Genomic DNA, 13,302 nt, shown 5'->3' on the forward strand with positions numbered 1-13,302 from the left:
CGCCATCTAAGCAACGGAGAGAACTAAACGAGGGTCCCTACACCCTTAAGGAGAGTGCTGAGGGCTCTCACCTGGACATTACAGAGAGCGTTAAGAGCTGTCATCCGGCCATCTTCTATCGTGTGGGTTGTGAGGTAGATTACCAATCTTAGCAACCCTGGTTACCTATTATTTAGCCGTAATAAGCCTCTGTCAATAAGTAGTAAATGGGACCAGAACGCCATTACAGTGAGCGTTGACAGCTGTCACCCGAGTATAGTCTACATAAACAAATCCGCCTAGAACTTAGACCAGGCGTCGTCGTAACATCAGCGTTTGAAGTCAATATGGCCGTGTCGCTGTAGCATCTCGACGGAGAGCGCATGCGCGGGCGCGGTGCGGCGCGAGGAGCGTGTTACGTGGCTCAGTTGCGTCGTGTGCGCACGAGTCTCGATGCCGCGCGCCATCTGTCCGCCGCATGTGTGACCGTTGTAGCGCAGGGCATTCATCTGTTGGTAGACATAAAGATAGATAGATGATATAGATAAAATCTGTATTTGAGTAGGTTTTTCTTATGTAAGACTTAAATTTTATTTAAAACGAAAATGAGGGCTTAGCCATTTTGCTTACAGAACTTTGGCTTACGTATTACTTGCAAGAATCCATTGCCTTAACACGAAGACGCATTGTTCGTGACGCGGTGTCCATTTAATTCGGTCGGGTTATACTCGTATGTTAATGACTGTAGATATAAATACATCTACTGACCCTCAGGTCTCAGGAGCCTCAGGTGTTAGTTACGTATTAAATAGGAATTTGGACATCAAGATTTTGATGTTATTTACTTCATAAATCATAAACAGCCTGCATACGTTCCACTGCTGGGCACAAGCCTCCCCTCAATCAACCGGTGAGGGTATGGAGCATACTCCACCACGCTACTCCAGTGCGGATTGTTAGAGGTGATTTTACGACTAATAGCCGGGACCAACGGCGCAACGTGCCCTCCGAAGCACGGAATCATATTACTTTATCAGACAACCAGGTGATTCAAGCCTGAAAAGTCCTTACCATACAAAGGACAGTCTCACAAAGTGATTTCGACAATGTCCCTTTCGGGAATCGAATCCGAACCTCCAGATCGTGAGCCCAACTCTCAAACCACTAGACCACGGAGTCTGTTATTTACTTAATCCATTAATAATGTAAACTCGCAAACCACTGAGAGTAGACTAACAAAACAACCTGATATAAAATTTATTATACTAAGCTTAAATGTAGTCAAAAGAAAATCCATGAAAAATGTAAACAATAGAATGCTATTATACGTGACTCATCTAAAACCATACAGCTTATGACCTGAGGTTTTCAATTTCAGTAAGTACTTGATTTTGCTCCCACTATGTTGTACACTATAACTACAGACCAGACACTTCGTACAAAAATATCTTTATTATCGTGTGCGAGCGTTCCCTTTCTCCTGAGCGGTTAACGGCCTTTTAGACTAAAATGACACCCAGCGGGGAGGTCAGTGCAAATTTGCGCGGGGCGAAGATTGTCCGTTCTCTACGTAGTATTAATCTTTATATCATGCTATAATACAGATGATAGTCGAATACCTACTAGTACTTCTTCTCTAATCAACCTTAGCTAAGTAAAACATAATAACAAAATTCTATGATTATTTATTAATAAATAATTGTATAACAATATTTATTTATGTTTATTTATTTTTTTGAAAAACGTCTAGGGCCTTGTGCCGAGGTTTTTCTTGCAGCTTCTTTTCGCCGGCTATACAGGTTGTGAGAAGCTGCAGTAGTTTTACGCGGATGAGACGTTCGTTATGTAAAAATTGACGATTCGAAGTGTAAGTATGTTACCTACTGAATAAAGATATTTTGAATTTGAATAAATATTCACAGTGGTAGTTCTTCTCTTCTATCATGTGGGTTGTGAGGTGGATTACCAACCTCATCAACCTCATCAAGGAAGGCCCCAGACATGACACATGTAACGACTACTTACTTATAACAGTAAGTAATAACCGGGACCCACTGCTTAACGTACCTTCCGAAGCACGGAACATCTTACTTTCGAACAATCAGGTGATCAGCCTGTAGTGTCCTAACCAAACTAGGGATCATAAAGTACTTTTGTAGTATGTGCACAGCGAGATTCGAACCAGGGACCTCCGTATCATGAGCCTAATGCTCAACCTCTGTACCACAGAGGTAGTTGGCAAACTATAATTTATAACGAAAGATTAATTATTTCAAGAGCGCAGCTAATGCAGACATTCTACACGAGCAGTCTGTGGGCGAACTTCACACAGAACGCTTACAACTCTCTGCGCGTCCAATATAATAATGCCTTTAGGGCTCTGTTCCGACTTCCCCGGTACTGTAGTGCGTCTGGCATGTTTGCTGACGCTAGCGTGGACGATTTTTATGCAATTATGCGTAAAAAGGTTGCGTCATTATTATATCGAGTGCGGGGGAGCGGGAATAGTGTCCTAAGGATGCTTGGGGATAGATGGGACTCTGCTCTACTCGGTAGGTTCATCGAACTACATGTCACTAAAGGTCGGTGAGGCTACCGAGTGGTGCCGGTCCCACTAATCTAAATGTTTGTTTGTTTTATATAATTCTTGCCTACCTAGTATAATGATAATTGCTAACATAGTTTTAAGGGTATTGTTACTAACACTCTATGGACTTAAGTTGTCTGAAAATAAACAATTTTTATACATTGTTTTAAGTTTACGCGGTTATTATCATAATTAAAACACATAATAAAAATACCGAACATATACTCTGAATACTCTGAACCGGCGTGCGTGTATGAAGCAATTGATGAATGTGGAGGAAGCAAGAGAAGTGTGTCAGGATCGAAGCAAATGGAATTCTATAGTCTCTGCTTACCCCGGTGGGAAATAGGCGTGAGTTTATGTATGTATGTATGTGTAATAAAAATACAAAATAACAAATAAAATAAATAAAAATAACAATAAAAAAAAATAGAAATATCGGGAGTCTCATATCCCCATATAAACGCGGTAAGAACCCGTTATTATGTGTTTTAATTAAACAATTTTTATTTATTTATACAATGTTCGAAATGATCGTGTCTTTTAGATACAGAAAATTTAATAAGATTTCCAGGCTACACGCTACGTTTTACCTATTTTCTCCTTGCTCGGGGTAGGTAAAAAAATTAAAAATGTTTATTTTCTTTTACAATAAAGCCTTAACTACTGGTGGATTGGGGTCTCCATTTAAGCGACATAGCCTGTGTTTGGAGGCCCCGCTCTTCCATTATTACAAATAAATTGTATGTAAATAAAGCAGTGTGGTAGGTTTAAAAAGAAGACAAGTACTACGGCATGCAGATAGAATATATATCAGCACACATAATTATTTAAAAAATATAATCTAACGGCAGAGTCATATTATATAAAAATAATTTTAGCTTGATATTTGTATCTGGTACGCATATTATAATTATGTTGCTACCTATATTGCTTCGCTACATTTGCAGTTGCTACCTATATTGATCAGAATAATAATGTGTAGAAAATGTGTTGTGCCTGGGTGTAGTAAAAAGGGTCATCATTCTTCTTTTCTATCGTGTGGGTTGTGAGGTGAATTAGCAACCTCTTCAAACCTGGTGTCAGGATTATAATTGAGCCGCCAAAGGCCCCTGACATGGGTCATGTAACGATTACTCACTTACATCAGTAAGTAGTAACCGGGACCACCGACTCAAATCCCAAAAACAAAGATAGAAGATCCATATGTCTGTTACCCCCTCCGGTTGATTGAGGGGAGGCCTGTGCCCAGTAGTGGGACGTATATAGGCAGTTTTTATATGTCTGTTATCCATGAAATTAAACGAAGTTAACGAAGGGAAATCTATATAGCGCCATCTGTATTCTAATTAAAAAAGAAAGAAAGAAGAAAGAAAAAATATTTATTCGACATACTTATTGTTTTCACATATTAAAACAAAATAATGCAACTATGAATGTATGCCGAAACGGTTCCACCTCAGCATAATGCCATAGCCTAGACTATGACGCTGATTTTCAGTTGGAACCGATAAGGTAATCAGGTAACACATTAAACAAAAAATGGACGCGAAGTCTAGGCATATTTTGAAATTTATAATTAAGTACATATTTTAAATGAACGTGCTGAAAAGTAAAATATATTTTTAATAAAAAAACTAAATAAAATAAAAGGTATTCGTGTATGTGTGTATGTTTGTATTCTTATATGTCAGTATTTAGTATGTAGTGCAAAATATATAAGCAAAAAACCGTTATTTTATTCATTATCATCATCAGCCCATTAACGTCCTCACTGCTGGGGTACGGGCCTTCCCTATGGATGGATAGAGAGAACGGGCCTTAAACCATCATGCGGGCCCAGTGCGATTGATGGTTATTAACGACTGCTAATGCAGCCGGGACCAACGGCTTAACGTGCCTTCCGAAGCACAGAGGAGCTCGAGATGAAAACTTTAATTTTTGTGGTCACCCATCCTATGACCGGTCTTTGCGAAAGTTGCTTAACTTCAACAATCGCAGACCGAGCGCGTTTACCGCTGCGCCACCGAGCTCTTCAATCCCAATAATAATAATAAAAAAATATTTTCAGACATTACAATCCATCCAACCCAATGCCGTATGCTGTGGTGACCACTTACCTTCGTTATTTTATTATTTTATATTTACTTGTTGAATTAATATGTTATAACACCGCATTGGGATTTGTAGTCCCTCCTTATAATTCGCTACTCAATGTAATATTTTAGTTCGTTAAATTGTATGAAACGAAGGCATGTCGCATGTCACAAGGCATATCCCTACGAATAAATAAATAAATAAATAAATAAATGTCCGTAATTCACTGAACACGTGTAACATCGTCCGCTTCTATTTATTATAATAATTGATATTGCCTGCAACGTACCTGCAAATAGCACCTTTTATGAGGTTCGTGATAGAGTTCATAATCACTGGATGAACCTTCGGGCTTCTGTGTGCAACGCCACTGTAACAAAGATAGATTTGATTGGAAATTATTGAATATTAAATTTTAATCATCATATTTGGCAAAATTGGTTGTAATTTATTACCTAATGGAAAACTAGCTTTTTGTTAGGCTTAATACATCTATGGTTATTTTCGTGGTCTGCGTTTTCTAATCGAGTAATATTTCATTGTCAAAGTTTGTTTGCTTCAGGGTCCAATTAATTTCCATTAGTTAACAAAAAGTTCGTGGGTTTTGGGAACTATATTTTTGTAATACACGCCGTCCGTACCGTTCCATACATTAAATTCATAATAAAATTTAAATCATACTCGTGTAATGATAATTATCGCGCGCGATAAGTTATTTTTCATCCCCTTTTTATCCCGTTATTAAAATAATATATAATATATAAATGAAATATATATTCTTTCATTTAATTTAAATCGGTTCATTAGTTTAAGCGTGAAAAGCTAACAGAAAGACATAGTTAGATGCTTACTTTTGAACTTATTATGCATTCATACATTTGAAACTTTAGTGCTATATCGTATTATCCTCTCCTATTAATCTCAACTAAAGTTAAATAAGTTGAAATTATTAGGCAGAGCAGAACATTATAGGTAACATACGAGTAGCTTCAATGCATGGTACGAATTAGGCTTTATATAGATTGTGAGAAGTTGCTGTAGTTTTAGGCGGATGAGGCGGCCATTAATGTAAAAATTAAGGATTTAAAATATAACTTAACATAACATAACCATAATGAACGACCTACGTGGTGGTTGAGCGTCGGGCTCACGATCCGGAGGTCCCGGGTACCATTCCCGGTGGAGCCATATCACAAAAATAACTTTGTGGTCCCTAGTTTGGTTAGGACATTACAAGACATGCTGATCACCTGATTGTCCGAAAGTAAGATGATCCGTGCTTCGGAAGGCACGTCAAGCCGTTGATCGCGGTTACTACTTACCGACGTAAGTAAGTAGTCGTTACATGAGCCATGTCAGGGGCCTTTGGCGGCTCAATAGTAACTCTGACACCAGGGTTGATGAGGTTGGTACTCCACTTCACAACCCACACGATAGAAAGAGAAGAACATAATTAATAAAGATATTTTTAAGTTTGAGATCTGTCAAAGTAGGCAGTGTTGTCCAGTCAGTCGAGTTTAGCCCTATTGATTATTATCTATCTAATAAACTAACATAACATTTAGTTAACGACTATATTCGAGTATAGCTCGATAAATAATTCAACCGTCTGCTGCTGCGCTCTTGTCGGTGGAGTAATCACCATTCCTCTCTTCTTCCCGCCAAAACCTTCACCTCCTGATACGACACGACCTGCACCTTCTCTTTTATTTGTTTCCAAAATGTTCTCCTAGATCTACCCCTTCCTCTCTTCCCTTAATTTTTTCCTTCTGTAATGTTTGTTATAAATGAATCGTAATTCAACCGTATCATAGACATATTTTTTTAATATAATATGTATAGGTGTATTTGTCTTACCGTAAACTTAGTTTGTTGGCACATCCCTCGACCGCATAGTAACTTCTTCACCGACCTTTGGAAGTTGCGAGTCATCAGGCAGTACACTATAGGGTTGATGGCTGAGTTGGCGTGACCTGCGAAACCAACTTATTAATTTGTACTCCCCTACAATTTGGCAGTTAAGACAGGCGAGATTGATTGTTCAATGGTGGTGGAAGTTGAAAGAAAAAAGAAAGAAACGGAACTTTTAGAGTGTCATAAAACTTACAATGATATTATTACTGTGATTCAAGACAGAAATGCACAGAAAACAAAATAGATTGTTTTTTTCTTTCTCAATAAAATTACATACATAACATACAGAAACAGCCTATATACATTTCATTGCTGGGCACAGACCTCCCCTCAATCAACCGGAGGGGGTATGGAGCGGGTTGGTAGAGGTGTTGTGAATAGCCGGGACCAACGGCTTAACGTGCCCTCCGAAACACGGAATCATCCTACTTTTTCGGACAATCAGGTGATTCAAGCCTGAAAAGTTTTTACCAAACAAAGGACAGTCTCACAAAGTGATTTCGACAATGTCCCCATGGGGAATCGAACCCGCTAACGCTCTAACCACTATACTACGGAGGCTGTGTTTATTTTTATAAACATGTTTTTCTACATTGTGCAAATAATTAACGCTAAATTACTCTAAATTGGTTGCCCAAAACACAGGCACTTCCCTAGTTCGGGAACCTCTGTCTGGCTCTAAATTAATAGTTTTTAAACCAAATAATTATTACTTTGCATGTGATGTTCTATATTATTGTATATTTTTTGTACAATAAATAAACAATTACTTGTATCATTATTTAAGGTTAACACGTTTATTATCATAATTAAAATACATAATGACCCCGATTCCTGCAGACACCGCCTAATTTTATTTTAAGTTATATCCGTCATTTTCATCTCCATCGAAAAGGAAAGGGACGGATGATTCACAGCTCTTAATTTTAGGAAGAATGAGTAAATGAATGAATAACCCGGGCGAATCAAAAAGGTATGTCGCTGGTATGCAATCCGTTTGACGTGCTGTCTACTTACTTGTGTCGGGTTATTGACTGATGTAAAATTTTTAGCCGGTTGTTTTAGATTGTCCTTAAAATTGACGTGTGTTCCATAAATTTTATGCTTGTCGATTACCCGTCCCTTTCCTTTTCGGCGGATAAGAAAATGACAGATATAACTTAAAATAAAATTAGATGGTATTTACAGGAATTAGCACCAATACCGGGTTAAAAAGAGTCTTATATCCTTGATTTAATCGCGGTAAGAACCAGGTATAGCCTAGTTTCCAACTAGTCAACTTCAACTTTATGGTTATATGGCAACCGGTCGTCATATTCCAACTAGTCAATCAGTTACTTTTTACTGAACGTCAAAACACGATATTACTATGACACTTGTATGAAAAAGCATACTGTGACATCATAAAATAACGTGATAAAATTAATGGTGGACTTCTTATTACGTTTTTCTTGATAAAATAAGCTAAATAGAAAAAGAAAATGTTTATTTAGTAATCAGAATTCATAATTTATCTTGAACCTAGTATATGCCCTTATCAAAAAATATTTATTAAACACATCATCATCATCATCATCAGCCCATTAACGTCTCCACTGCTGGGGCACGGGCCTTCCCTATGGATGGATAGGGAGATCGGGCCTTAAATCATCACGCGGGCCCAGTGCGGATTGATGGTTATTAACGACTGCTAATGCAGCCGGGACCAACGGCTTAACGTGCCTCCCGAAGCACGGAGGAGCTCGAGATGAAAACTTTTTTGTGGTCACCCATCCTATGACCGGCCTTTGCGAAAGTTGCTTTACTTCAACAATCGCAGACCGAGCGCGTTAACCGCTGCGCCACCGAGCTCCTCCTCCTATTAAACACATAGTTACATCACACCGAGGCAAAATGCCCAAACACTGGCAGCACTTCTCTTTTGAAGAGCTAACCAACCAACTTGTTTGAGCGTGTATCAAAATTCATATTATGTCAAAGTGACATTTACTCGTACTTGTCAAGAGGAAGGGGCCGGCACTGCGTTTTCCGTCATTGACGAAGCTACATACTATTTTTGTAATTTCATATAATAAAAGTCTATAAACGGTTGAAACAACACTGAATTCTATTGAAGAACACCATTCCAAGGCGGCGCGTAGTCACAACCCTTTGACAAAAGTTGCTGCCAGCCCTCGGGTCGTGCGTTGCCTCGAGATGCTTCGAAAGGTCCTTAATGAAACTTATAACCCCCATTATATTATGTTTTAATTATTATTTATATGTCACTTCCATAACGGATTATTATTGTTTATGTCTGGAATGACTCCATCTCGGCTCTTTAAGGCCGAGCCTAAACCAAGTGATCACTTACGAGTATTTGAAAATTGAATTATGTTGTGAGTCGATCCTCCTGTAAAAAATATATTATTATTATGTACAGTCACGATACACTTTGGTACCATGTCACATTAACTTTTTTTACAAATTGAACTCTAAGTCTCACTAAATGTCAAATATGTTAGTGCGACAGAGTCCTAAAGTGGGTACATTATTTTGCTCATTATGACTGTACACGGCTACCGAATGACGTCTCACAGCTGTTACCTTTAGCTAGCTGTCCACCAACAGGCCACTTTTACATTTAAAGTTAAGTATAAACCAAATAAAAAAGTCTCACCTATGAATAGAGCATAAGGCAAGTAGAAGCTCAGGTCCTTGGTATTGAGAGCATCGATGTCCAGAAGTAGCTGCATGATGTTGTACGGCATCCAGCACAGTGCGAAGAGAACCGCCAGGAGAAGGAGGATCCACGCGACTCGCTTTCTCTCCTTCATCAGCCTTAGACCCTGGACAAGGAAGACATATGTAACATACAGGGTGATAGGGTGATGATATTCAGACCATGGTATAAGAAGAACAGGTATGCTCAAAAGTGACAGTTAGAATTTCAAGGTTAGCCCAGCTGACGTTATCCGACCCTGTGTTGCCATTTCGTAAAAAATAAGTTACCCACGTCCAATGTTTTCAATTACTTTGCAAGGAAATTTTGTACTTTTAGTAAAAGATTTAAGTACGTACATTTTTTATGAACTAAAGATTTATGTTCATATATGTGACAAATAATAGTAATTAAATACATTAGTCAGTAATTCACTTAATTTTTAATAATAAAATTTACGTCCTTGGAATGTTGGAGATACCAATAGAATGGTAATACTTACGTCATCAATGGGCTACCAATGGCGATTTGTCATAGGATTGAGCAAACCTGGTCTTGTTATACAATGATTCATGTTCCTGAGTTGATATCATGTGGAATTTCCGTCGCAATCGCAGGGTAACTTTGGGCAGTTGGTAAACTAATAGCGACTTGTTTAGATGTATGGAGATGTCACCGTAAAATTGTAAATAACGTTAGATTATAATCTATCGATTTGAATCTCGCGAGATTGTGAACTGTCGAATAATTAGGCTTGGGCCACCCCTATGCCGCCAGCATATTTATCTTACACACGAAAAGTATACTGAATGATACGTTTCAGATTTTTAAATTTTGATACATTTTTTCTTACCATGTGATGTCAGAATTATAGATTACTTAGATTAATAAATACGTACTTGATTTCACAATCTTGAAGAGCATTTATTTTATTTGACTGACACCTGTGTTTTATTCCTAACTCTATGGACACAGAACGGTCTACTGTAAGGCCGACCAATCTGGGACAGCCGTCGGACAGTTGACAATTTGACAATTGTAAGATTGTGATTTAACAGTTTTACTTCGATAGATTATAATCTGACGAATAATAATACGTTAAATTGTAAGCAGTATATTACGTTTCACAATTTTTCGACAGTTCAGAGACAATAGTTCTTCAACGGCAAAATCAAAGCCTCGGTACCGTCGGTGCGCGAGTACGACTTGCACTTGACCGGTGGTTTTTTAACGTATAGATTTACTGTATATGTATATATATATATGATTAACTACATGGCCGAACAAATTAGGAGCGCTGAGCGCTCTCACCCGGTACGAAATAATATAACAGGCATCGTGCTCAGTCAATTTTGACGTGAAGTAATATAATGGATGTGAAAACCGTAGAAAATGTAGGTTTATATATATATATATATATATATATATAAATATTATGCATATATTATTTATTGTGCAAAATATTAAAAAACATAAAACCGAAAGTCCAAGATGTTACAAAAGGTGGGCTTATTTCGAAACATTTCCTATTAATAGCCCGCAATGTCCCACTGCGGGGCAAAGGCTTCTCTTCCCTTTTCCACTCTTCCCTGTCCCCAGCTTGTTCGTGCCACCGTTTCGAAAAGCGGTCTAACTCGTCGCGCCATCTTTCTCGTGGTCTTCCCCGACATCTGGCAACATTTGCAGGAACCGACTCTGTAGCTTTTTTGGTCCAGAGGTCATCGGGTATTCGGGCAACATGTCCAACCCAGTCCCATTTCAAGCAGGTTGCCTTTTTCGCTACGTCCCCAACTCCTTACTTGGTGGTCAAACTCGGCCAAAACCGAACTTTTTTTTAGACACACAGGAAATACAAAATGATAAAAACATAAGAAAAAATCAATTTGCCTAATTGTTTCGGGCGGAAGGAAAAAGGGAAACCACTGCCCTACTTTTCCCTAAAAAAGTAGCATGGAGAATGCTACACCGATAAGATGATTGCTATAGTAGTGTTAGATATAACAGAATTGGCATAATCTCGAGTGATACAATATGCTAATGAATCTCACAATACTCGCTTCTGTCTACAGATCTAACTCGTACCTCATCATCATCAGTCCATTAACGTCCCCACTGCTGGGGCACGGGCCTTCATGGATAGGGAGATTACTCGTACCGTTCGAGAGAACTCGTACCTCACATTGAAGCTATTGTAAAAGTTTATCTGTATTGAAATATAATCACTAATTGTACTGATCTACACGTTATGTTAAATTAATAGTAGCAATTTTTTCCCCATGCACCCAAGTAACCCATAACCATAATTACACTTAAGCATGATCAACTTTGGAAATTCAAATTCAAATGTATTTATTGCATTGCTACAGGTCAAGAAGGTCTTAAACAATATTACATACATCCACTGCAGCATACCAGTCTAGGTGTACAATTTTAATTCCAATATATTTAATTTACAATTTCAATTAGATATTAAAATAATGTGAGTTAATATAAATGTGAATATGATTAAAATTAATTTCATTAGGTACGCTTAAGTAAATACAATGACAACATTATAATTATCAATATTAAATCCGTAACTCGTAAAAACTCCATTATTCTAAATTTTGGAATGATATAAATGTACGTAACTAGACAGCCTCTGTGGTCCAGTGGTGGAGCGTTGGGCTCACGATCCGGTGGCCCCGGGTTTGTATCCCAGTGAGGACATAACATAAACTCATATATTTCCCAAAAGAGTAAGCAGAGACTATGAATTTCCATTTGCTTCGATTCTGACATACTTCTCTTGCCCCATGCCGGTTATCTCGGTGGGGACATATCACAAAAATCACTTTATGGTCCCTAGTTCCGTTAGGACATTACAGGCTGATCACCTGATTGTCCGAAAGTAAGATAATCCGTGCTTTGGAAGGCACGTTAAGTTGGTCCCGGTTACTACTTACTGATGTAAGTATTTAGTCGCTACTCGTACATGAGTCATGTCAGGAGTCTTTGGAGGCTCAATAGTAACCCTGACACCAGCGGACAATATATACTAGTCTAGATACATCTAGTGGTATCAAATAAGGAAATATTTGATATAAGTTTTATTATATCCAGCGAAATCATAGAAACATTCCTCTAAAACGTATGTAATACCAAATTTCCGTACAGAAGCATTTGTTTCCGCTGAGTTCACTTTAGAATTCGCAATCTGTGCAGACGGAATGCATTTGAACTGGATGCGAGTTGAAAAGTTTTTTACCTGACTGTGGTGAAACAAAAAGGAGGTATGTGTTTGACGTCTATAGTGTGTGTTCCTATTTGCAACGTCTAAACCACTTATCAGAATTTGACAAATGAGGTGTCACTACAGGCGACTGGATTGTTAGTTATAAGCCATGTAACGTCACGCTAAATTCAATATGGCGCCGAAGTAAAGGAAATAAGATACAACAACTGATAAAGAAAAACAAAAATCCACGGGTATCGTGTTACATATGAAATGAAAGGACTTAATTAATACAATCTTACTAGCTTTTTCCGCGGATTCACATGAATCAACTCAATCATTACGTTTAATTGATAACTCAACTCAGACGTACATACATAAACTCACGCCTATTCTCACCGGGGTAAGCAGAGACTATGAAATTCAAATTGCTTCGATCCTGACACATTTCTCTTGCTAGCTCCAAATGTGGATTAAATTGTACTTATTGTAGATTTTCCGTAAATTGCATTTACTATTTGGCCGGATAATATAAATGAAATGAAATGAAATGAAATGAAATGAAATGAAATGAAATGAAATGAAATGAAATGAAATGAAATGAAATGAAATGAAATGAAATGAAATGAAATGAAATGAAATGAAATGAAATGAAATGAAATGAAATGAAATGAAATGAAATGAAATGAAATGAAATGAAATGAAATGAAATGAAATGAAATGAAATGAAATGAAATGAAATGAAATGAAATGAAATGAAATGAAATGAAATGAAATGAAATGAAATGAAATGAAATGAAATGAAATGAA

General features: G+C 37.7%; 1 protein-coding gene across 1 annotated transcript in view; it reads right to left on the reverse strand.

Annotated features, from left to right (window-relative positions):
* Positions 1–308: 308 nt before the first annotated feature.
* Positions 309–13,302, reverse strand: part of LOC126366988 (neuropeptide FF receptor 2-like) — a 54,935-nt gene continuing 41,941 nt past the window's right edge. Inside the window, exons 6-9 of the mRNA XM_050010332.1 lie at positions 9,237–9,405; positions 6,521–6,636; positions 4,953–5,033; positions 309–488 (exon numbers count right to left, since the gene is read on the reverse strand). Of these exons, the coding sequence (XP_049866289.1) occupies positions 309–488; positions 4,953–5,033; positions 6,521–6,636; positions 9,237–9,405 (546 nt within the window). The remainder of the gene's footprint in view (positions 489–4,952; positions 5,034–6,520; positions 6,637–9,236; positions 9,406–13,302) is intronic.

Source organism: Pectinophora gossypiella, chromosome 5, assembly GCF_024362695.1.
Source record: "Pectinophora gossypiella chromosome 5, ilPecGoss1.1, whole genome shotgun sequence".
NCBI classification, from domain to species: Eukaryota; Metazoa; Arthropoda; class Insecta; order Lepidoptera; family Gelechiidae; genus Pectinophora; species Pectinophora gossypiella.